The sequence below is a fragment of the Microtus oregoni genome, unplaced genomic scaffold (genome assembly GCF_018167655.1).
Source record: "Microtus oregoni isolate MIOR12 unplaced genomic scaffold, Mior012 000004F_ref0000308, whole genome shotgun sequence".
Taxonomy (NCBI): domain Eukaryota; kingdom Metazoa; phylum Chordata; class Mammalia; order Rodentia; family Cricetidae; genus Microtus; species Microtus oregoni.
This window is the reverse complement of record NW_024543063.1, coordinates 19,912,703-19,934,396: the sequence shown is the minus strand read 5'-3', so window position 1 is coordinate 19,934,396 and position 21,694 is coordinate 19,912,703. Positions and strand designations below refer to the sequence as shown.

The following is a 21,694-nucleotide window of genomic DNA, read 5'->3' as shown; positions in this document are numbered from 1 at the left end:
ATGCTCAGTTGAAGCATGCCCTGATTGGAAAAGCAGTAACAGACATTTCAATTTAGCGAAAACCAAGACTCCAATAAAATGCTCCCTTAGTTCTTAGCAGTGTAGGAAAAAGAAAGTCCGGGATCGTGACTCCCAATTCTGTTGAATAACTATAAGATTTCCTTAGTGTTCTTGAAGCTCATATTGTTTTTTAAAGGGTCAGAGGCCACGAGGAAACATGGATGAGCTCACAGATCTCATTAGCTTACCTAGTTCCTACATGCAGAGCCCACTTGCTCCCTCATTAACCTGCCAATCAGAATCTCCTGCCCTGAAATCCCACCGCCAAGATTCTGGGGGCCTAACAAATAAAAATTGTTTCCCCAAACTTTCCTGAGTTTAACTTATTCTTCCCAGGCATATCGTAAGACTGTGTGATGTGTTTATCTTATAAAAGAGCTTTAGGAAGAAATAGGAAAATGGATGTAGTCAATAAATAGCAAAATAAATTTTGCTCCCGTCCATGGAGACCTGTAGAAATTGGCCTCCAGTGAGAAAGTAAATTTAAAAGATGCAATCATGAGTCTGCCTTGCAAACTGTAATGGAAGAGAAGACAATAGCGAAAAGCTTTGCAACCAGCTGCAGAGATGGCTCTGCGGTTAAGAGCACTGTTCATTGCCAGATTGTCCTGAAATCCAAAGGTCCCAAGTTCAATTCCCGCTAAACGCACAGTCTGGCGCCCTCTTGTGGGAAAAAAGAAAAGCAATTTAGCCTAATATCGTGCATGATAGGCTGGACAGGCTCTGCCCCTGCTGGCCTCATCTCCTGGAAACCAGGGATCCCCACACAAACCCTACCCCGCCCCTATACCCGCCACCCCACCCCATGGGAGAAAAAAGATCAGTCTCCCCATGTCCCAGCCTGATATGTAGATGCAGGCAGGATCCAGATGTCCTAAATTCCAGCAAGCCAAAGTCAGCTCTCCTAGGTTTCAAACCAGGTTGACCCTTTGGCTCAGCCACTTTCAAACAGCCTTGAATTCCTTCTGAGGTGTGACCCTTAAAGGCTTCTCTCATTGGCGGCCTTCTTCATTCCAAGGGTGTTGTTTATGGGTAATTTACACGGCAGCAAATTCCCACTGCCTGTCTACTCCTTGGACAAATGTGGCAAGCAGGAAGCATTCCTAACTGCACAATTGCACTGGCTAGTTTCTGCAGGTGGGCATGCTGCAGAGCACTGAAAAGATGCACACTGAAGACCTGTTGTCATTGCCATCTCAGATGAGCATCTAGAACCTCAAATGTGATTTTCCTACATCACCTACATCACTACCGCAAGAGTGTCTTTTAGGTTTTGGGTTTTGTCTTGTTCTGTGAGTTTGCTTTGGTGAGGTTAACATATCTGTAGCTACCTCTTCTCTTACAATGCAGACATGACTTTGTTTGCTTAAAAGCAAATAGATAAGGCCAGTTTGAGGTACTATCTACCTAAAAATTGTGTACCCTTATGGTTGTCTGAGCATACAATGAAGTTAGTGACAACAAGGTCAGACAAGAGTTTTTGACTGAGTCTATTTAACAACATTCTTGGTAATAAAAAAAGAAGAAAATCAAAATATGCTAGAATAGACATCCACTGTGGCATTATCACATTATATATCTTTCTTAATATTATTAGTGCTTAAATACATTTCTTCTCATGTATTTAAAGGTCCCTTCGTTGTGTTGCTTGCAGTCAATATTGCCAGTAAAAAGCCTCTCCACAGATGTGTCTGTGTTTGTCTCAGTGCACACTATTTGAATGAATATCGATTACCGCTTTGGTGGGGAGCGTCAGCCACATTTCCCATCTCTGTTCCAGGATGCATACCACTTCTGGTCACGAAGGACATAAACAGCACAGATCTCAAACCTTACCTATAATTCGAGGCAAAAATGCACTTTCCAACCCCAAACTTTTACAGATGTTGGACAACACTATGAACAGTAAGTAAGCCAGGGGCAATGGGTTCTGTTAGCCTGTGTGCAGGACAGGAAATGCATTGTGTGTAAGATGGGAGAATTATCACACCATTGAAGTCACTCTTCTGATGTCTGCCATGAGCCTGGAAATACTTCTTCAAAGAAAGAATCACCAGGGGTAGCAGGATAAATAAATAAACAAACCAACAAATAAAAAAACAGTGCCCTCACTGGGAAGAAAGGAGAATTTCACTTGAAGCTCAGTGTAATGGGCTGTGGGTGGCTTGTCTTGGTACTTTTGGTGTTGTGAGGTTAGGGCTCTCTCTCAGTCAGGTAATTACTGCTGACCCTAAAGGAAGAGGATAAAAATGTCCATGTCCCAAAAGCAGTGACAATGACATCATGACTCTGGAGAAGCCCACAGTCTAGCTTGGCAATAAGATAAAAATAGACCCTGGCGTAGTGAAACATGGGAATTATGAGTGTGTGGCCCATGATTACTTGTTTAAAATCTATATTGCCTTACTCTCTAAGTACACTTTATAAATAAATGTACCTTTCTGAGGAGGCTGTTTGTATAGACTGTCCGCTGAGATCACACATGTTAGTCTGTTAGCCCAAAAGCAAGAACTTTAAACAGGCTGATTCCAGAAGAAATATGATTGTACTGATGTCTGAATTGAAGAAAAATAATTTTTAAAATAATGGAAAACCTGCACCTGATGTATACAAAGAACACTCAGATCTAAGACTCTGTCTAGTGTTTTGTTTTGCTTTTAATTGAAATAAATGAAGGTGAAAAAGACACTTTGATTTTATGAAATATTCATCAAAATACCAGTAAACACTGCAGTAAAAGGAAATATTCTACTGAGCACAGAGAATTGGCTTATATGTTGATGCACTGTTTTATTTTGCATTTTGTAGGCAACTCCAATGAAATAGACATTGTCCACCATGTAGACACTGAGGCCAATATAGCCACAGAAGTTTGCCTGACTATCCTGGACCTGCTGTCTCTCTTCACTCAAGTCCACCAGGTAAGTATGGTCAGAACATTTTTTGCAAAATGATGACTTTGGAAGTAGGAAAAACTATGAGAAGTCAGGAATATGTTTAAGATGATTTATGAAATCATTTGACCTCACATAAATCAGCTTACACATTAATGGGAAGCATGTTAAAAAATGAGATTCTCAGATTTTTGTCACAAGTTGACTAATACTTGCTTAATCCCCACACTTTGTGTTTTTGTTTTACTACTACAATAATATCTTTCTTCCCAAGTCCTCTTGCTGTGCTCTCAAGGATGCTGCACAGAGTGACAATGAGATGCCACATTTTCTAACGGAAAACCAAAAGACCAACAGTGCTGTGTATTAACTGATGACTAGATTTTTTTTTTTTTTTTTTTTTTTTAGGTTTTCGAGACAGGGTTTCTCTGTAGCTTTGAAGCCTGTCCTGGCACTAGCTCTTGTAGACCAGGCTGGCCTCGAACTCACAGAGATCCGCCTGCCTCTGCCTCCCGAGTGCTGGGATTAAAGGCGTGCGCCACCACCGCCCGGCTTGATGACTAGATTTTTGAAAGAAGAAATTGTTAATGCCAAGCATCTTTTCTTATTTTTATATATAAAACTTTGTTGAGGTGTTGCCATGATGTACTTGATAAAATTTCTAGTGCTAATAAGACTAGCTATACCACGTTTTGACAAGTGCTTAGAGAAACAATAATTCTCATTCACTGATAGTAAGAGTTCAAATGGGGAAAAGATAATTTGGAAAACATTATGATGGCTTCTTTTTAAAAGCTAATTATGGAGCTAGAGAGATAGCTTAGTTGTTGAGAATCAAGTTCAGTTCCCAGCACACATATTGGAACTCACAACTACCTGTAATATGAGGTCCAGGGACTCTCACGCCATCTTCTATCCTAATACATACTTTCAGACATATGGCCCCCACACACAAACACATACGTGCACAAAGTCATGCACACATCCACACACGTACTCATGCACACACATATACATAAATAAAAACAAAATTATTTTTCAATGTTAATCATTTATCTATCCTGTAACCAAACATTTGAATAGTAGCACCTATCCATATAAAGTTTTGCACACAAATGTATGCCACATCTTCATTTTAAATAACAAAAACAAACAGATGCAACCAGACATGGGCATCAACAGGTAGACATTTTAGCAACACAATAGAATATTACTCAACAGTAAGAAGCACCTAAAAGGCTACAGCACACATGAAGTTTCAGAAGCCAAATCAGAGAAGACTGCAGTGTTGTTGGCGTCATCAAATAGAAAGAACACCTCAATGATGGACTGGAGATGTGGAGTTGAGAAAGGAATACAGGATTCCAAAACGTGTATTAAAACCTTAGGAAGTGCGGGGGGTGGTGGCGCATGCCTTTAATCCCAGCACTCGGGAGGCAGAGACAGGTGGATCTCTGTGAGTTCGAGGCCAGCCTGGTCTACAAGAGCTAGTTCCAGGACAGGAACCAAAAGCTACGGAGAAACCCTGTCTCAAAAAATAAAAAAATAAAAAAATAATAAAAAAAAAACCTTAGGAAGTGATATTTTGTTTCTTGGCTGTGGTGATGATTTCATTATGCAATTGTACTTTCTAGATGCAGAGTTTTTCACCCCAATTGTATCTTAATAATTTAATAATGTGATTAAAAACATTTACAGTTTAGTCAAATGAACCTTCTTTAAGGACTGCACCAGGAAAGACTGGATCAAAAAAAAAAAAAAAAAACCCTCTCTAGCAGCATTGCACCAGGAAAACATTGTTTTTATGTAAAGTGCCATTATGGTGGGAGAAAAACACAACCCCGTTTTAACTCTTTATACCTCAATGGACATATGCATTGAATGTCACACAGCTGAAAGGCTTTCTCAATGCCTGCCTTCCACCTCATCCTCTCCCCCACGGCCCGACCCCCTAGCCACACACCAGCCACTCCATTCTTCTTTCTCAGTCTGAATTCACAAGCTTGCTCCATCCCCAGACTCTTACCCCATGAAAATCCCCCCAGGATTCTCTGGGGCACATTCCTTCAGCTCTGTTCATCAATCTAAGGGATCTTCATTGACCTCTTAAGCAAAATAATCCACCCCTAACCTCTTCCTGTCACATCTTCTTTCTCTAGTTAATGTCTAATATGGAATGGGTTGGGTTTGGCTTTGACAATGCTGTGTAAACTTCCCTGAGATGATACGTGAACCATGTCTTCTTACTCAGGAGTTTCTTCTAGCACATGGCAGGTTCATAAGAGATGTTTCTGAAGGAAAGAAATCATTCCTCCACTTATCCTAAATAACATCTCTTCTGGTTTTCAGAGACAGCTCCAACAATCTGACTGTCAAAACTCACTCATGAAAAGGGTCTTTGATACTTACATGCTGTTCTTTCAAGTCAACCAGTCAGCAACAGCCCTGAAACACGTGTTTGCTTCTTTGAGACTGTTTGTGTGTAAGGTAAGGATGCTCCGGGTCCCATTAAATCCCAGCTAAGGATGACAACAAGCACTTAATAAAGTTTGCATCTCTCGGTGTGCAAGCCCAGAGGTTTGTTTTGTGCTATTCCAGTTTCACTAGATGCTAGTCATCGTTGTCTCCAGTAAGAAGGATACGAAAAGGTGTTGGTGCTACCTGCTTACCAGTTTTGTGGTTACTTAGAGTTTTTAACAGTTTGATTTTTAAAAAGATCATCACGTTCAAGTTTCCATGCCCAGGTAGCTACAGCAGCCATCTTTGAAGATGACCAAAAACAGCATCTGAAATAACACTGTCAAGTGAATAATGGAACATTTCAAAGATCTCATGTAGTTTGGATTGTTGTCAGTTATTACACATGGAGCATTAATGCAAGAGACTAATTAATACATGAGACGAGCTTAATGAATTTGGACTTCAATAATACAAGCATACATTCCTTTTCCTCTCCCACAAATGGAGAAAGCTCGTTTTTAAATAGTACTTTAGTCTCCAAGTTTGAAACATGAAAGAACATGGCTCACTCCCTTCTTCTTCCATCTCTCTAGTTTCCTTCAGCATTTTTTCAAGGGCCCGCTGACCTCTGTGGATCTTTTTGCTACGAAGTTTTGAAATGCTGTAACCACAGGTCGCGCTCCACGCAGATGGAGGCCTCGGCACTTCTGTACTTTTTCATGAGGAAGAACTTTGAATTCAACAAGCAGAAGTCGATTGTCCGCTCTCACTTACAAGTATGTCCTGCCCGTTTTCCTTAACTCTGCTGCTAAAATGGCTGATGCATTTCAGTGGTGAATGAAGCATCCTGTTCCCAGGCAGCCAATCAACTGTCTGAGTGTCCAGACTCCGCCTTAAAGGTTCTCAATCCCCTTGATCCTGGTTTCTATGAGACCAGGGCTGGAGAGAAATGAACAGATTTCAGTTTACATCTCCACTTGCAGTTATGTTTCTTCTGCCTATGCACTAGAATCTCCTGGGGGGGGGGGGACGCAGGGAGGAACAACTTTGACAGTCATGGTTAATCTGGGAGACCAAATCTCACTGAGTTCCAAAGACAACCATGCCTTTCTCCAAGGCATCCCAGGATTACAAGATTCTTGAATCTCTCCTTGGGCATTTACAATGATAATGAGGCCTCTAGATCATGTGGTCTTCTGAAGGATGTATACTTAAGAATGTCATTCATTGAACCTTCTAGGAGAAATTAATAGCATATTTATCTAATTCAGTCAACTCCCTTAAAAATGTTGTTTCCAGGCTGGGGAGATGGCTCTGTCTGTGAAGTGTGTGCCTAGAAAGCCTGGGGACATGAGTTTAATCCCTAAAATCCGCACTGAGAAGCCAGGTGCAATGGCGCATGCTTGTAATCTCCCCACTGGGGAGAAAGAGACAGGGAGACCCCAGTCACCAGCTACACTAGCCTTATTAGTGAGTTCTACATCCATGCGAGCTCCTGCCTCAAACAACAGAACGAATGACACCTGAGGATCCGCGTTCAAAGATAACCTCTGACCTCTGCACGTACATGCACACCCACGCAAGCACACCCTCATCATCCCACATCATCCATAAAACACAAAATGTAAATTCTCATTCTGCTTTAGGACAGTGTTTCCCAACCAGTGGGTTGCAGCCTCTTTGGGGGTCAAACAACCTGTTTCACAAAGGTTGCATATCAGATAGCCTCCATATCGAATATTTACATTGTGATTCATAACAGTAACAAAATTGCATTCATGAAATTTCAATGAGAATAATTTTATAGTTGGGGTCACCACAACCTGAGGAACTGTATTAAAGGGTCTCAGCGTTAGGAAGGTGGAGAACCCCTGCGTTAGAGTGATCCTTTATTCTTTTCTCTTCCAGCTCATCAAAGCAGTGAGCCAGCTAATAGCCGATTCGGGGATTGGAGGATCTCGGTTCCAACACTCGCTTGCGATCACCAATAACTTTGCCAATGGAGATAAACAGATGAAAGTAAGAGATGCTTCCTGGACTGATTCTCTAAAGAAGCAGAAATAAACGGAGGTGGAGTTTTTCTTTAACATCAAAATCACAGGATGTTTAAGAATTCTGTGCTTATCTGATCAAGACTTTGATCACTGGTACCATTTGCTTGCTTGAATTTCTAATCATTAGTTCTCACTCTCTCTGTGATGTTTTTCAGTGGAATTTCTAAGATCTGGGCTTGATTCTTATAGAACAAAGTGTGCCAAGAGCATCATTATTTACTCAAAACCATCATAAGCAAATTCATCTTTTCCTCCCGATTCTTCTCACCCTTTCGGAAGGCCAGAGGTAGAAAAAGCTTCAAGCCCGGCTTGATCTAGAGATTGAGAGTGTGATTTGAGAGCCCCTCCCTCTGTTTCTTGTTTTGTCTATGTATTGCATTAGCTTTTCTTCATTTGCCCAATTTATGACCATCTCTGTGGATTTACCTCAAAAAGTGTGAGGACACTTGTGTCAGGGATGGAAAAGCACTTCTCCAAACACTACCAATTTGAGTCAAGAAAAGGAACATCCTTGATCTATATATGAAAAGAATGTGATTGGCCCATCCAGTGCCACATGCCATCAATAGGAATGAAGTCAAAACTTGTTCAAGTGGCATGAACTCAGAGAGGACAGAATCTCAAGGGCAATCAGGAAGCTAATGCTAGAAAGATGGACTATCGGGCAGTACAGTTCACTGTAATCACTGTAATTCTTTTTTATTGATTTTATTGAGCTATATATTTTTCTCTGCTTCCTTCCCTCCCCTCCCCTTCAAGCCTTTCCCATGGTCCCCATGCTCCCAATTTACTCAGGAGATCTTGTCTTTTGCTACTTCCCATGTAGATTAGAGCCATGTATGTCTCTCTTAAGGTCCTCATTGTTGTCTGAGTTCTCTGGAATTAAATCACCATAATTCTTATCACCAAATGTTTGAATATAACCACAATTGCAATATATAGAATGCAACTTATGAACAATACATAAAATATAAGAACTTGTGGTGCCAAGCCATAATTAAGAGTATAGGTTGAACGGCTGGAGAGATAGCTCAGTGGTTAAGAGTATTGGCTGCTCTTCCAGAATACCTGAGTTCAATTCGCAGAATCTACAGGTCATAAACAACTAACGACTGTCCATAACTTCGAATCCAAGGGATCCAATATCTTCTTCTGGCCTCTGAGGGCACCAGGTGAACAATTGATACACAAACATACACGCAATCAAAGCACTTACACACATAAAACAATAAAATATTGTTTAAAATTTGAGCATAGATTGAAATTAATAATTGAATGCTAAACAGATAATGACTCAGGCCCTCTCTTTTCCAAAGAACAGCAATTTTCCAGCAGAGGTGAAAGATCTGACCAAACGTATAAGGACCGTGCTGATGGCCACAGCCCAGATGAAAGAGCATGAGAAGGACCCCGAGATGCTGGTGGACCTCCAGTACAGCCTAGCAAACTCCTATGCCAGTACCCCTGAGCTACGGAGGACCTGGCTGGAAAGCATGGCCAAGATTCATGCAAGAAATGGAGACCTGTCTGAGGTGAAGAGCAAAGGCTCATTCATTCTTCATTAACATTGTACTCCTTATCCGAATAATTAACTTTTTATACACAGCGTGAAGTATAAAAAGTGCCATATTTTCCACCAATGTATATAATATACATCTATATATTTGATGCAGTAACTTTCATGTAGGGCTCAATGATACCTGATTCTAACTAGAAGGCATCAGATTGTGTATAAACATAGAGGTGGCAACATCAATTATTTGCGATGCAACTTTAAAAAAGTCCACTTGGTTGATATTTTCACTTCTTTCATAACTAAGGGTTAGTCTGCATGGCATATCCTGAGAGGGCACACTAACTCCCCTTCGGCAACCACTAGTTTCGTGAAGAGTGAAATACACCTTTGGCATCTCTGTTTTATGTTTTGTTACAGGCTGCGATGTGTTACATCCATATAGCTGCACTCATCGCCGAGTACCTCAAACGCAAGGGTAAGAGGGCCGTGTAAAGGGGTTAAAAACTGGGAATCAGCATCCTGAGACCTAACACATACATTCATTAAATGTATGCTTTATTAAATAACTTTTAATTTTGTAGATATTCCTCATTATCCTAGACTTTAATATTTTTAATTCTATGATTTCACTGGCACACTCATGTCATGGATGGTGATGGGCAACTTCTTGTTTCAAAGTGATGACAATGTCTCATTAAAGTTTATGGTTCCATAAGCTTGGATTAATCACAACGTGAGCCATGCTCTAACCTCATCTTGCACTACCATAGGTTACTGGAAAATGGAAAAGATTTGCACACCACCCCTGCTTCCAGAAGACACCCATCCCTGTGATAGCATCCCATTACTAACAACTCCAGGTGGAGGAAGTGAGTTGACCTAACTGTGCTCATTTGCCTTGGCTGCTAAGGAAATCAACTTTCCAGCTTAAAGTTTGGCTCAGTCAAACCTCTGTGAATGTGTTCCTAGAAACAAAAGCCATTTCAGGTCAATAGAAATAAAGCCTCAAGCAATATCCACTCAGAAATCCCTTCCCAAACTTAAGAATTTTAGCTTGCTTCTCAGTTATCAGAAAATGAAATATTATCCAGTCTTCAGGATTATTAATTATGGTCATACCTTTATACATGCTGGCCCATCACTGGAATTTTAGTTTGAAATTGATAAATTATATAAATGCAAGGAGAGAATAGTTCGTGGGTACAGTAGTTTATTCAAAGTAAGAATGTAGATATATATTCATATATATATGAATGTTCTATGTTCTATTTCACTTCTTAAAGACTGTGTGTCTCAGTGATAGAGTATTTACTTAGCAAGTGTAATACTTGGTGTTTGACTTCTGGCATTGCAAAATCAATAAATAATAATAATAATAATAATTTACTCTGACAATTTATAACACATGATTGATGATATTTATTTACTTTCACTGAAAGCATCCCACCTTCAAAGTCTAATAAAAAGCATTTTGTGACAACTATAGTTTCTCTGTGTAAAAATGTGACTGTATCATTAATACATTTTTATCTACAATCTCTTTAAAAGTTCATTCAAGTACAGCTTCTGGACTACAATATTCTTGATAACATTATTTTAACTTGCAAATTGCTGTTGAAAACTCAGTATAGAATTAGAATCAAACTACCCAAACAAAATGATAATGGACTTTTAATTGCAGTATTTTTAGAAGCATAATTCAGTTCATGTTCATTTAAAACTGCATATATTTTCTAAAGAAATTACAGTAAAATTTCCAAATAATGCAATTTCCAAATCACTTAGATGAACCTTAAGATAGTGAAGTTTCTTGCTTGGGGACCTAGGAGATGAGATCAGGTCTACACCATAGGAGCAAGTTCACCTTATATCCCTTCTTACTGTTGTCGGCCACACCCGCTAATTTTTATATGCCAGTCAGCAGACATCACTTTATTTAGCATGCCCCTCCTATTTGGCTACTTATCATCTTTAGATCCTGTAGAACTGTAGAGCAGCGTAGACTTTCACCTTGTATCTGCAACCAAATGGAAGAAAACTGATGAAACTCAAGTGTCAGGGTTTGCCCCAGTTAGTTCTGTGGCTCTTCAACATTAAAGCATTTTAACCACCCCCTGTGATACTGACGGTAATAGTGGCTATACTATGCTATATCCATTGAATAGGGGAGATACTTAGGGGTGAACTCCAAAATGGTAATACATGCTTCATTAGCATGTATTAATATCTATCAGTAAGTAAATCAATCTACTGAATCCCACTGATATATCTGAAATATCTTAGAGGCTTTATGTTATGAGGTTTCAGAGTTGGAGAAGTAAATGATGCCTTTCTTGCAAAGTACATCTGATATCAATGAACACAGGCAACTCCAGAAACCATGTCCTAGCTAACCGTCCTGTGCATTGCGTGTGTTATGATACTGCCAATACTAACTTCACGAAGCAAGCCATGCTCTAATGCCAAAATTGCCTCAAGTGATACTTCATTGTGCTTCATTTCCCCAAGGCATGTTCTCTATGGGATGGCCAGCTTTCCTGAGCATCACCCCAAACATTAAAGAAGAAGGAGCAATGAAAGAGGATTCTGGAATGCAAGATACACCATACAATGAGGTTAGACTCAATTGATCTAACGTTGATTAAGTTTAAAAATGCATTGAACTGTGATATTTGTGTGCATTGAAGTCAGATGAAGTTGCTCCGCATTCTGATGTTGTTAAACAAAGTGAAACTGGGGCTCAAGTAAGACCAAGCTTAACAGATATCAATTCTATTTTTCACATATATAAATATAGTATATTATTTTTCTTTTTTATTTATTTTAGTTTTCTTTTTAAAAAAGAAAAAATATCTTTTTCATTTTACATACCAATACCAGTTCTTTCTCCCTCCCCTTCCTCCTGTTCCCTCCACCTACCCCCCATTCCACCCCCATCCACTCTTCAGAGAGGGTAAGGCACTTTGCTTTGGAAAAGGTCCAATGCCCTCCCTAACTATAATAAAACAATATACAACAGGCCAAGAGCCAACATCAAATTAAATGGAGAGAAACTCAAATTGATTCCACTAAAATCAGGAACAAGACAAGGCTGTCCACTCTCTCCGTATCTACTCAACATAGTTCTTGAAGTTCTGCCTAGAGCAATAAGACAACAAAAGGAGATCAAGGGGATTCAAATTGAAAAAATAAAAGAAGTCAAACTTTTGCTATTTGCAGATGTTATGATAGTATACACAAATGACCCCAAAAACTCTACTAGGGAGCTCCTACAGCTGATAAAGATCTTCAATAATTTGGCAGGATATAAGATCAACTCCAAAAAAAGTAGCCCTCCTTTATACAAATGATAAAGTAACTGAGAAAGAAATCAGAGAAACATCATCCTTCACAATAGCCACAAATAATATCAATTCTATTGATGAAACATAATCTTCATCGAAATTTTAAGCTGAGCCTGATTTACTGCTCTTACTCAGAGCTATATAGTCAGCTCATCTGTAAGACACACAAACTCTACTCTCTGGGAAAATGTAATAAGAGATGCTAATTTTTATTTTTGTCTAGAGGGGTTCGAGACAGTGTTTTTCTGTGTAGCTTTGAAGCCTGCCCTGGCTCTCACTCTGTAGATCAGGCTGGCCTCGAACTCACAGAGATTCTCCTGCCTCTGCCTCCCAAGTGCTGGGATTAAAGGCGTGTGCCACCACTGCCTGGCTGGGATGCTCTATTTTTTATGAGCTCATCGCAGTTGTTTTTTACACAAGTTTATTTATTTATAAATTTGTCTCAGCAAAAGGGTTCACAATTTCTGTGGGAAAGCCTTGTGATGTTAGCTGGTTGGTTCTCATGACAAAGCAGCTTTCTAGAAGAAATCACGTAACAACAATTCTGGTGAATTAAGCAGAGTTTCCTTCACAAAGAAATAAAAGTCCATTAGCTAATTTTATAAAGTCTTTGTATTAATATAGATGTGGAAAAAATAAACAAATTTGGGAGTTGTATTTTTTTTTTTTTTGAGACAGGGTTTCTCTGTAGCTTTGGATCCTGTCCTGGAACTTGCTCTGTAGACCAGGCTGGCCTTGAACTCCCAGAGACCTGCCTGCCTCTGCCTCCCAAGTGCTGGGATTAAAGACATGTGCCACCACCGCCTGTCTGAGAGTTGTATTTTTATGCACTTTTGCAAACAATTCCATATTAGTTTGGTGATATTGCATGTGACTATAATAAATACAATTGACCTTTATAGAAATGATTGCAAATGGTGTATCTCAGAGCCTTTTATTAAAAGATGCTGTTAGAAATATTCAAATAATATATACCTGCTTTAGAGATTCATAATTGATAACTTCACATAGTTGATGTATTAACTGATATAGCACCACTCTGAAAGACACTGTATTAAGGGCAGGAAAACAAAGATAAATCAGGCATAATCCCTGCTTTTGAAGACTTGAGAATCTTAGAAGGTGAATCTTCAAGGTGAAAAGCAGTCAGTTTAAAACAGATGTCCAATAACTAAGAATTGCGGCATTCTATTTTTTTAATTAAAAGATGACAATTTCTTATATGGAAGCAGCTGTAATGAAGGTGAAGAGGCATCAGTAAAAGCTCTGTATATTTGTATAATGAGTGCTACTGTTAGACAGGACATCAAGGCACATGTAGGAAAGGAGTGTCCCTATAGGGGCATCAGCAGCATGGGCAGTTGTTAGGGGACAGAAGCATTCTCAGGACGGAATGAGGTAGAAAGTTGGAGCCAGAGTGGAAAACCAAGGCAGAATGTTAGAAACAGGATGACAGACCATCTTGAATTCCATTCAATCTGGAGAAATCAGATAGTGTTGGTATAAACTGGATTGCCACAAATGTTTATGGGGGTGGAGTCCTTGTGAGCAGACTTACGTTTTAGAAGGAAATATCATGACAAGCAGCCATTGGAGAGAGACACCTGTTTGCAGAAAACTGCTGCATGTCGAGGGCCGCATGTCTGGGAGTGAAGTGGCAGGGATGGGAGCTAAGCAGTGACAATAGCAATGGAAAGAACCAAAAAGGTCTGAACTCGGCATAGCCATTGCATGGTTAAGTGATGATGAAGAGAGAGGGGCAATCCAAGGTGGTACAGCAGTCCCACGGTGGGCTGTAATCTCAGTCATGAAGATCAGGAATCCAGAAACCACGTAAGACCAAAATAGTTTCAAAACCAAGTTTCAGGAATGAGCTGCATCTTCAATCACCTAAAAAGCTCCTTTTCTCTGGGGAAATTGCAGAATATCCTGGTGGAACAGCTCTACATGTGTGTGGAGTTTCTCTGGAAGTCTGAACGCTATGAGCTCATCGCTGATGTCAACAAGCCCATCATTGCTGTCTTTGAGAAGCAACGAGACTTCAAAGTATGTGCTCTGTACCCAGAGAAAGCCATGGGATTTTTTAATTTGAGTTGGCATGCAAACATAGCAACGTTCTCTCTTGCGAACTCTCTCTTTGGTTTCTTTTTTTTATTTTATTGAGCTATACACTTTTTTCTACTCCCCCCTTCCTCTCCCATGATCCCCATGCTCCCAGTTTACTCAGGAGATCTTGTCTTTTTCTGCTTCCCATGTAGATCAGATCCAGGTAAGTCTCTCTTATGGTCCTCATTGTCTAGATTCTCTGGGATTGTTATTTGTAGGCTGTTTTTCTTTGCTTTATGTCTAAAAACCACTTGTGAGTGGGTAAGTATGATAATTGTCTTTCTGGGTCTGGGTCACCTCACTCAATATGATGTTTTCTAGCTCCATCCATTGGACTGCAACGTTCTCTTTTATGTCAGCGTTGTCCTCACAAAACCCTCCGGTTTCTGGTTTCAGAAATTATCAGATCTCTATTATGACATTCACCGGTCATATCTGAAAGTGGCAGAGGTGGTGAATTCCGAGAAGCGCCTGTTTGGTCGCTACTACAGAGTGGCATTCTATGGGCAGGTAAGTCCTCCAGAAGTACCATTCTGCTCAGGTTGCCATCTTCCATTCTTTATAAGACATCTGACTACATATATCAGTGGACCAGGGGAGGGGTGTGTTTGTACTTCCGTGAGTGTTTCTATGACTGTGACAATCAGTTTGCCCATAGGAATGTATTAAGCACAAACATGTAGAAAAATCAATGAAACTTATAAAAGTTACGTTTAAAAAAAAAGTCATTCCTAGCCTTTGGAAGTAGAGGAGGCTTCTTTTTCACCGTTCTCTTCTTTGTATTTTACCCTGATGTATATAACAGGGCTGTGTGATTGATTAAAGTGAAATCGAATCAGGCATGTTTTAAGAAATAACACCCTAAATTGCCCACCATTCCCAACCACTGGTGTTAGGATCCTGTAAGTTGTTTCTCTTGTTTTCAAATCACCACTGTTTCAAAGCAGAGCATCCCGGGCCTTGTTGTTTCCTCTGTCACAGGCCAATGTGGTTGTAAAGTTATCTTTCTCAAGGTCCTGCATTAGCAATGAGCAAGGCTGGAGATATTAGCTAGCCATAGCATTGGTCTGAAGGGAAGTGTTTCACATTAATTCTGAATATCTCCTTGTAATGATGCTTTAAATGGTATAACCCCAGGAATGCCATGGTTCCTGTTCAGAAATGCTGTGCCAACCTTCTAGCTCAGCAAAAGTCTTTCTGACTCTCAGAGACAAGTGCGCCAGCCTAGTTTATGCTCACAGCAGCTCGCAGAACTCTCTTTCCTCTCCCTCTCGTGAGGCATGACTACACACAGCCTCTCGTTCTTCTTGGACTCTGTTAAGGCTGCAGATAGTGTCTGGTCCAGTGTTGCTCATATAGATAATTTACCCACTGAAGTCTTTAGAAAAACAGAGATTCCTCTGATCACTAAAGGTACCTTTAAAGCTCACTTCTGATTCTGTCTCTCTGAAAAGGACACATGAGGAGTTACCTCTGTAGTCCACCCCATCCCACGTGGATTCTTCTTAGTTCCCAACAACATCACTGTAGAGACAGAGAGACATAGTGTTATGAGAGCAGTCTATAGAGAAATGCTAATTATACTCATGTGGAGGGGGGATTAAAAAAGAATCTGAAATAGCTTGAGTTTGTGTATCTGCTGAGGGGGAGAGGCGTGTGATATACACTGTATGGCATTGGCAGAGCATTAGTGAAAAAAAATAACAGAAAATCCCACCAAGAAGGGGATATGGGGGTTGGATGACTGGAGGAAACATACAGGCTAACTGAGCAGCAGAACGATGCCATCCATGTAAGGGGTGTTTTGCTAACCAGGATATAATCCAAATCTTTGATGACTTGCCAGCAAAAAAGTAATAAGGTTCCAATTAATGCCCTGACCATGTAAACCCATGTGTGAGACACGAGCTGGTGAAAAGGTGGGACAGATCTTGCTGCTTACCAACTAGTTTTTAATGCAAATGTTTGCTCTCTTCTTCCTTTGGTCTTGGTTGTTCCAGGCTGTGGTAAGTTCATTCCTCTCTGTGTCCCTTTGCATGCTCTAATAATCCTCACACATCCCTCCTTACAATTCTACTGAACCTTAACATTCTTGTACAGATCAACATTTAGTACAAAGAGTGAGATGGCTCTTTTGATTCTTTTTGGAGCCATCTTGCATTTCTTGCACTAAATTCTGTTTATTCCAGTTGCCTGAATTACAAAAAAAAGAAAAGTATCTTTTTTTTTTTGCACACATTGTCTTTCTCCACAAAAGTAGAGGGTGTAATCTAGAAGTTTCACATACACACACACACACACACACACACACACACACACACAAGTGCACAAGGTAGATAAGGATAGCACATGTTTTAAATAGATTCAGAATAGATTTAGTACTGGAGATCACTTGCTATCATGAATCAAATGTTTGGCAGTGGTTCTCAACCTTCCCAGTGTTGCAACCCTTTAATAAAGTTCCTCATGGTTGTGACCCCCCCCAACCATAAAATTGTTTCCATTGCTACTTCCTAGCTATAAATTTGCTACTGTTATGAATTGTAATGTAAATATCTGATATGCAGGGCATCTGATGTGCAACCAAATGGGTCACAACCCACAGGTTGTGAGTCATTATGGAGCTGAAGGTGGTAAGAAGTTGGAATAGTGACTGTTTTCAGGACGAGAGTCCTTCTCGGAGTCTTTTGCAAGGAATCCTTTGAAAAATCAGGTCCTGTATTAGCAGACACTGGTCCTTTAGAAGTGTTTCTAAACACAAAGAATTAAAGAGAACAAGCCTTCACCCATCATGCAACATTTTTAGAGATTCAGAAAGAGGGATAGAAAGACCGTGAACACAGTCAGACCAGAAATTATCTACCAGTATCAAGAACTCTCAGTAAAAGTGTTGTCTTTGAAATTGCCTATCTTTAGCCATTGTTTTTATCTACAAAATTGACATCTTTATGTGGCTTAATATAATTATTATCCATTAAGGAGGAGAAAAAGGTCTTTCCATGTTCTGTCACCATTCAGCTCTTCTCACATGAACAATGCGGACTTTTCTGTAATTCTTTAGGTTCCTTCCCACCTCCATGTCATGTGGGTATCTTACACCTTCATCTATAAACTTGAATTCATGAGTCCTTAACTCACCTACTAGAAGAATCCTTGAGAACCATATACTAAATGGACTGAGGGGGCCATTCGGGGATGTTGCTTTCAAGTGACCTAACTTTGTTCTTTTTTCAGATTTCTTAAAACATATGCTGATCGTCTAGCTACTTTTTTGTTATGGGGAAGGACTATCACTTGCTGTTGGTTAAGAAAAATAAATCCAATCAGAGCTTAGAAGTAAAAATATCTTTTTATGTGCAGACCTGATAAACTTACCTAAGCATGATCCTCCCTAAGGGCCACCATCAGCTGCCTTTGGACAAAGAGCACCTGTGGAGTTAGTTCACCCTGACAAGTAACAAATCAGAGCTCTAATGATCATTATGCAAATGATATTCAAATGCACACGCCAAGGCACCAAATGGCAATTGTGAACTGTGGTATTCAGCAGGAGTAGACAGCTCCCATCCCTTCGCCTTGATAAGTAAACCAAAGCAGGATTGCACATTCTCCTGAATCTGTGCAGAATGAAGTTTCCAGACCTCAGAGACGAACTCTCCAGTGATTAACATAATCCCAGTACTCAAAAAAAGCAACTTCTTATTCAAAATGTCACTTTATATTCCTCTAAAACACACCTTTTAGCATACACACAGATGCATCTTGCAATCGTGCTCAAGAGATTGTGTGACTATAACAGAAAATAGGCTCTTTGCCTCTACAAAGTCCTCTGAGCACACATCAGTGCACTGTGTGGACTAGTGTTCCCATCTTATTGTGTTGGCTAGGCTGTTTAATATTAACCAAGTCTGCAATGAGGCAGACATTAACAAGCAAGTTGAAAACCCTTTCTTCACAGCAGAGACTTTTTTAAAAATATGAGTCGTGCATAGCATGGAGTTTCTCACACAGCAGCTGGCAGCCTTGGCTATGGGTATAACAGCCGGCAAAAAGCAGCTTTCCGACTTCCCTCAAGGATTTGTTGCCAGAGTAAGGAAACAGCAGTAGCAATCAAACACTGCCTGTAATCAATGAAACCCTTAGGCCCTAGCCTTTAGTAAGAAAACAGGCCAGCAAATGTTCCTTGCATAGCTTCAAATATCAGATAACCCTGGAATAAATTAGCTGGAAATCTTGGGGTGGGGGACGTTACTTTGTGTATTAGTGGATCATGCGTCCTTCGGAGTAGATGTATTTCAGAATCTGGATGGAAAAGAGCTTGGAGGGCATGGGGAACATACATGTGTAGTTTGAAAACAAAGTAACATCTCCACTTTGAGATGTAATAGACTCTCTTCCAGCTCCTGTCTATGTGAAAGTAACTGATCTTGGCTCTATCTATCCATCTATCTATCCATCTATCTATCTATCTATCTATCTATCTATCTAAACATAATTTATGCACTCTTGCCTACCAGGAACAATTTTCCTGCATTCTTGTGTCTTCTCTTCTGAAAGCATTTAGCCTGCTGCTAACCAAATCTTCTTTGTCTGAATTGTTTGACTTGTGAATGTTGGACCTTTCTAACATCAAAGCAGGGACTCATATTTGACATCCCGGTTCTCATCTAAGGGCACTTCAATATTCTGAAGAACTTTATTAAAAAAATCTAGAAAAGAATCGATAATTTTATTTGTTAGTTTATTGAAGTGGGTTTATAGCCGTATTTATTGCCTTGAGGTTTCACAGTCTACGTGTGTTAACTCCACTGACCCCAATTACTTACTTAAGTAGAATGTGCTTCTTCAGAATGACAGCACATTAAGGCATATACTACATTATGGAATAACTTTGGTGGGAAAAAAAATCAAACGAGCTGTAGCCACGTGCAAGCCCCATGTCCCACTGGCTGGAAATGCAGCCAGTCCACAACCTGGACCCTAAAGCAAAGTGGGGAGCTGCCGCTTGGTTTGCATCACGCACACACACACCCCACTCCTAAATTGTTGACTTGGTGGGCATGTCTGAGAGCGAAGCTTTCCCTCAGATCATGCTTTGCAGCTCAGCAGCCTCTGCCCTCTTCAATAGTTTCCTTGTCAGAAGGTAAGCATCCATTCCAAATGTTTCCACAGCTGCCATTGGTCTGGCTGAAAAGGTGCCTTTCTTAAGCCCTGACAAACAGCACATGAATTCTGCTACTCCTTACTTCTTACAGCTGTCTCAGAACTATTGGGAGTGGTACACCACATCACACCACATGCACACACACACGAGGGGTGGGGGTCTGGGATTAGCAAGATGGTACACACATGATCATCACTCATCACACAAAGCAGCAAACACAGAAAGTAATCTTCAGGAGAAAGAACAGGTCTAAGGATTATTTGTTTCCTACCAAATCAATGGCCCAAATGTGGCAAGGACCATCAGTAGATATGCTGTGATAAGGAAAATTTACAGCTCTGATGCAAGAGATACTGGGGACTGTTTGCTTAAGCAATGGACTGCTGCAAGCCTTGCATAAAGTCAGAACTCAAGCTGTCCCATGGCCGTGAAGTCTTCCTTGGTTGCCATCATCATTGTCGTAACTCATACTCACGGAACGTCCTTTGTGGGTCAGACCCTGCACCTGGGGACTCCTAATACATGGCCAAATGTGTGCTTGCCATCCTACAGACCAAGGAGTAGGCACGAAAGAAAATCACAGGTTACCACCAAGGTCGCAAAGTCACAATGGAGACAACAAAGGTCTGCTTCTGTCCACTCCCTGCTGACCCCGGATTCAGAATTTATCAGGAGGGAAATCCACAGTGAGGGTATCTCATCACACTAGTTCCTATGCTACAGAGGGGAGGGGAGGGGAGGGTGGGGTGGAGTTTTTTCATGAAACTGGAAGGCATTTTCCCCTGTTGCAGTTGAAGTTGTAATTGTTGCTTTGGCTGAGGCCCTTCGGGAATTCTGGTATTTTCTTCCCAGGTCTTACTCCTCTGTCAGTTTTCAGTACTCACTCCTGACCTTGAGTCAGGCAAGAGCCCACAGTCAGCAGTGCAAGAAGCAAAGCAGGCAGACGTCCAATAGGAAGAGAATCAGACCTCTCTCACCCCTGCGGAGTCTAAGGGAGTGTCTGGGAACAGCTTTTCAGCTTTCTGTGCTCTCCACATCATAGCCCCCCCCCCCTTCTAGAAGTTCAGGGTCGGGGCAGGGGCAAAAGTATTAAAAATCAGCTCCTTGCATTTGCACATTTATCAAAAGGATTATTCAAGCTTAGCTTTTTCATAAAGAGCCAGGGGACATTCGCCAAATATATTTATACCTTTATGAGACATACATCTTCCAAAAACAATTTTATTCATCTATTTATTCATTGGGCAGATACAGTGACCCCCTTCCTAAAGGCCAGACAATGTGTCAGAAGCTGGACATGCATTGCTTCATGTGCTAAAATTAGGAAGATGGACAAGAGGTTAGGCAGTGCCTGCTTGACAGGAAGAAAGCTGGGACGTGGATCCTGGGCATTGGCTTCTGCAAGCCTATAGCCCTCTATGATACATAATGAGCTGTTGAGAACAAGGGCTGTGCAAGTGTTCAACACCAGACAGTTGTGAGCTTAATCGTTTTAGATCACCTCTCACCATCCATAAAAAATAGGCTGCATTAGGACATTTGTCCATAATCTTTCTCAAGTAACGAACATTTTAGTCAAAAATAATTTTCCTTCCTTCCATTTGTATGTGTGTGCCATGCATATGTATGTTGAAGTGTATGTCTGCATGTTTGCACATGTATGGGCACACATGTGTCGGGGGTCTATGTGCACAGAGTACTCATGCATGTAGAGACTGGAGAGAGACTCATGCGTGATCACTCCTCCACTTCATCCAGTGGGGCAGAGTCTCTCAGTCAACCCCAGAGACCACTGACGTGGCTAGTTTCCTTAACCAGCTTACTTGGAGGCCTCTCCGCCTCCATCTTCTGGGGTTAGAATTCTAGGAAGGCAGTCCCAAGTCCTAGGTTCGAAGGATTGAAATCCCAGTCTTTACACATGCTGCCAAATGCATAACCACGGAGCCATCTCCCCCATCCCTCAAAACAAGTTTTTGGGTTTTTTTTTTATTTTGTTTTGTTTTTTAAATAATGTTATCTCTTGTTGGACTCGGTAGTTTTACAAACTTCAAAATCTATTTCTTTGTAGACAAACTCTGCAATCGGAAGAAACAGAT

At 40.6% G+C, this 21,694-nt stretch overlaps 1 protein-coding gene across 4 annotated transcripts in view; it reads left to right on the top strand.

Moving 5' to 3' along the window:
• Positions 1-21,694, top strand: part of Dock10 (dedicator of cytokinesis 10) — a 253,826-nt gene that overhangs the window by 217,945 nt on the left and 14,187 nt on the right. For 2 of the 4 annotated variants that reach the window (XM_041649869.1, XM_041649868.1), the window contains exons 40-51: positions 1,841-1,965; positions 2,869-2,981; positions 5,304-5,441; positions 6,008-6,190; positions 7,323-7,433; positions 8,785-9,000; positions 9,402-9,459; positions 9,755-9,853; positions 11,493-11,599; positions 14,252-14,374; positions 14,831-14,944; positions 16,435-16,440. In XM_041649869.1, the coding sequence (XP_041505803.1) occupies positions 1,841-1,965; positions 2,869-2,981; positions 5,304-5,441; positions 6,008-6,190; positions 7,323-7,433; positions 8,785-9,000; positions 9,402-9,459; positions 9,755-9,853; positions 11,493-11,599; positions 14,252-14,374; positions 14,831-14,944; positions 16,435-16,440 (1,393 nt within the window). The remainder of the gene's footprint in view (positions 1-1,840; positions 1,966-2,868; positions 2,982-5,303; positions 5,442-6,007; positions 6,191-7,322; positions 7,434-8,784; positions 9,001-9,401; positions 9,460-9,754; positions 9,854-11,492; positions 11,600-14,251; positions 14,375-14,830; positions 14,945-16,434; positions 16,441-21,694) is intronic. The other 2 variants (XM_041649870.1, XM_041649866.1) reach the window with 1 other exon arrangement.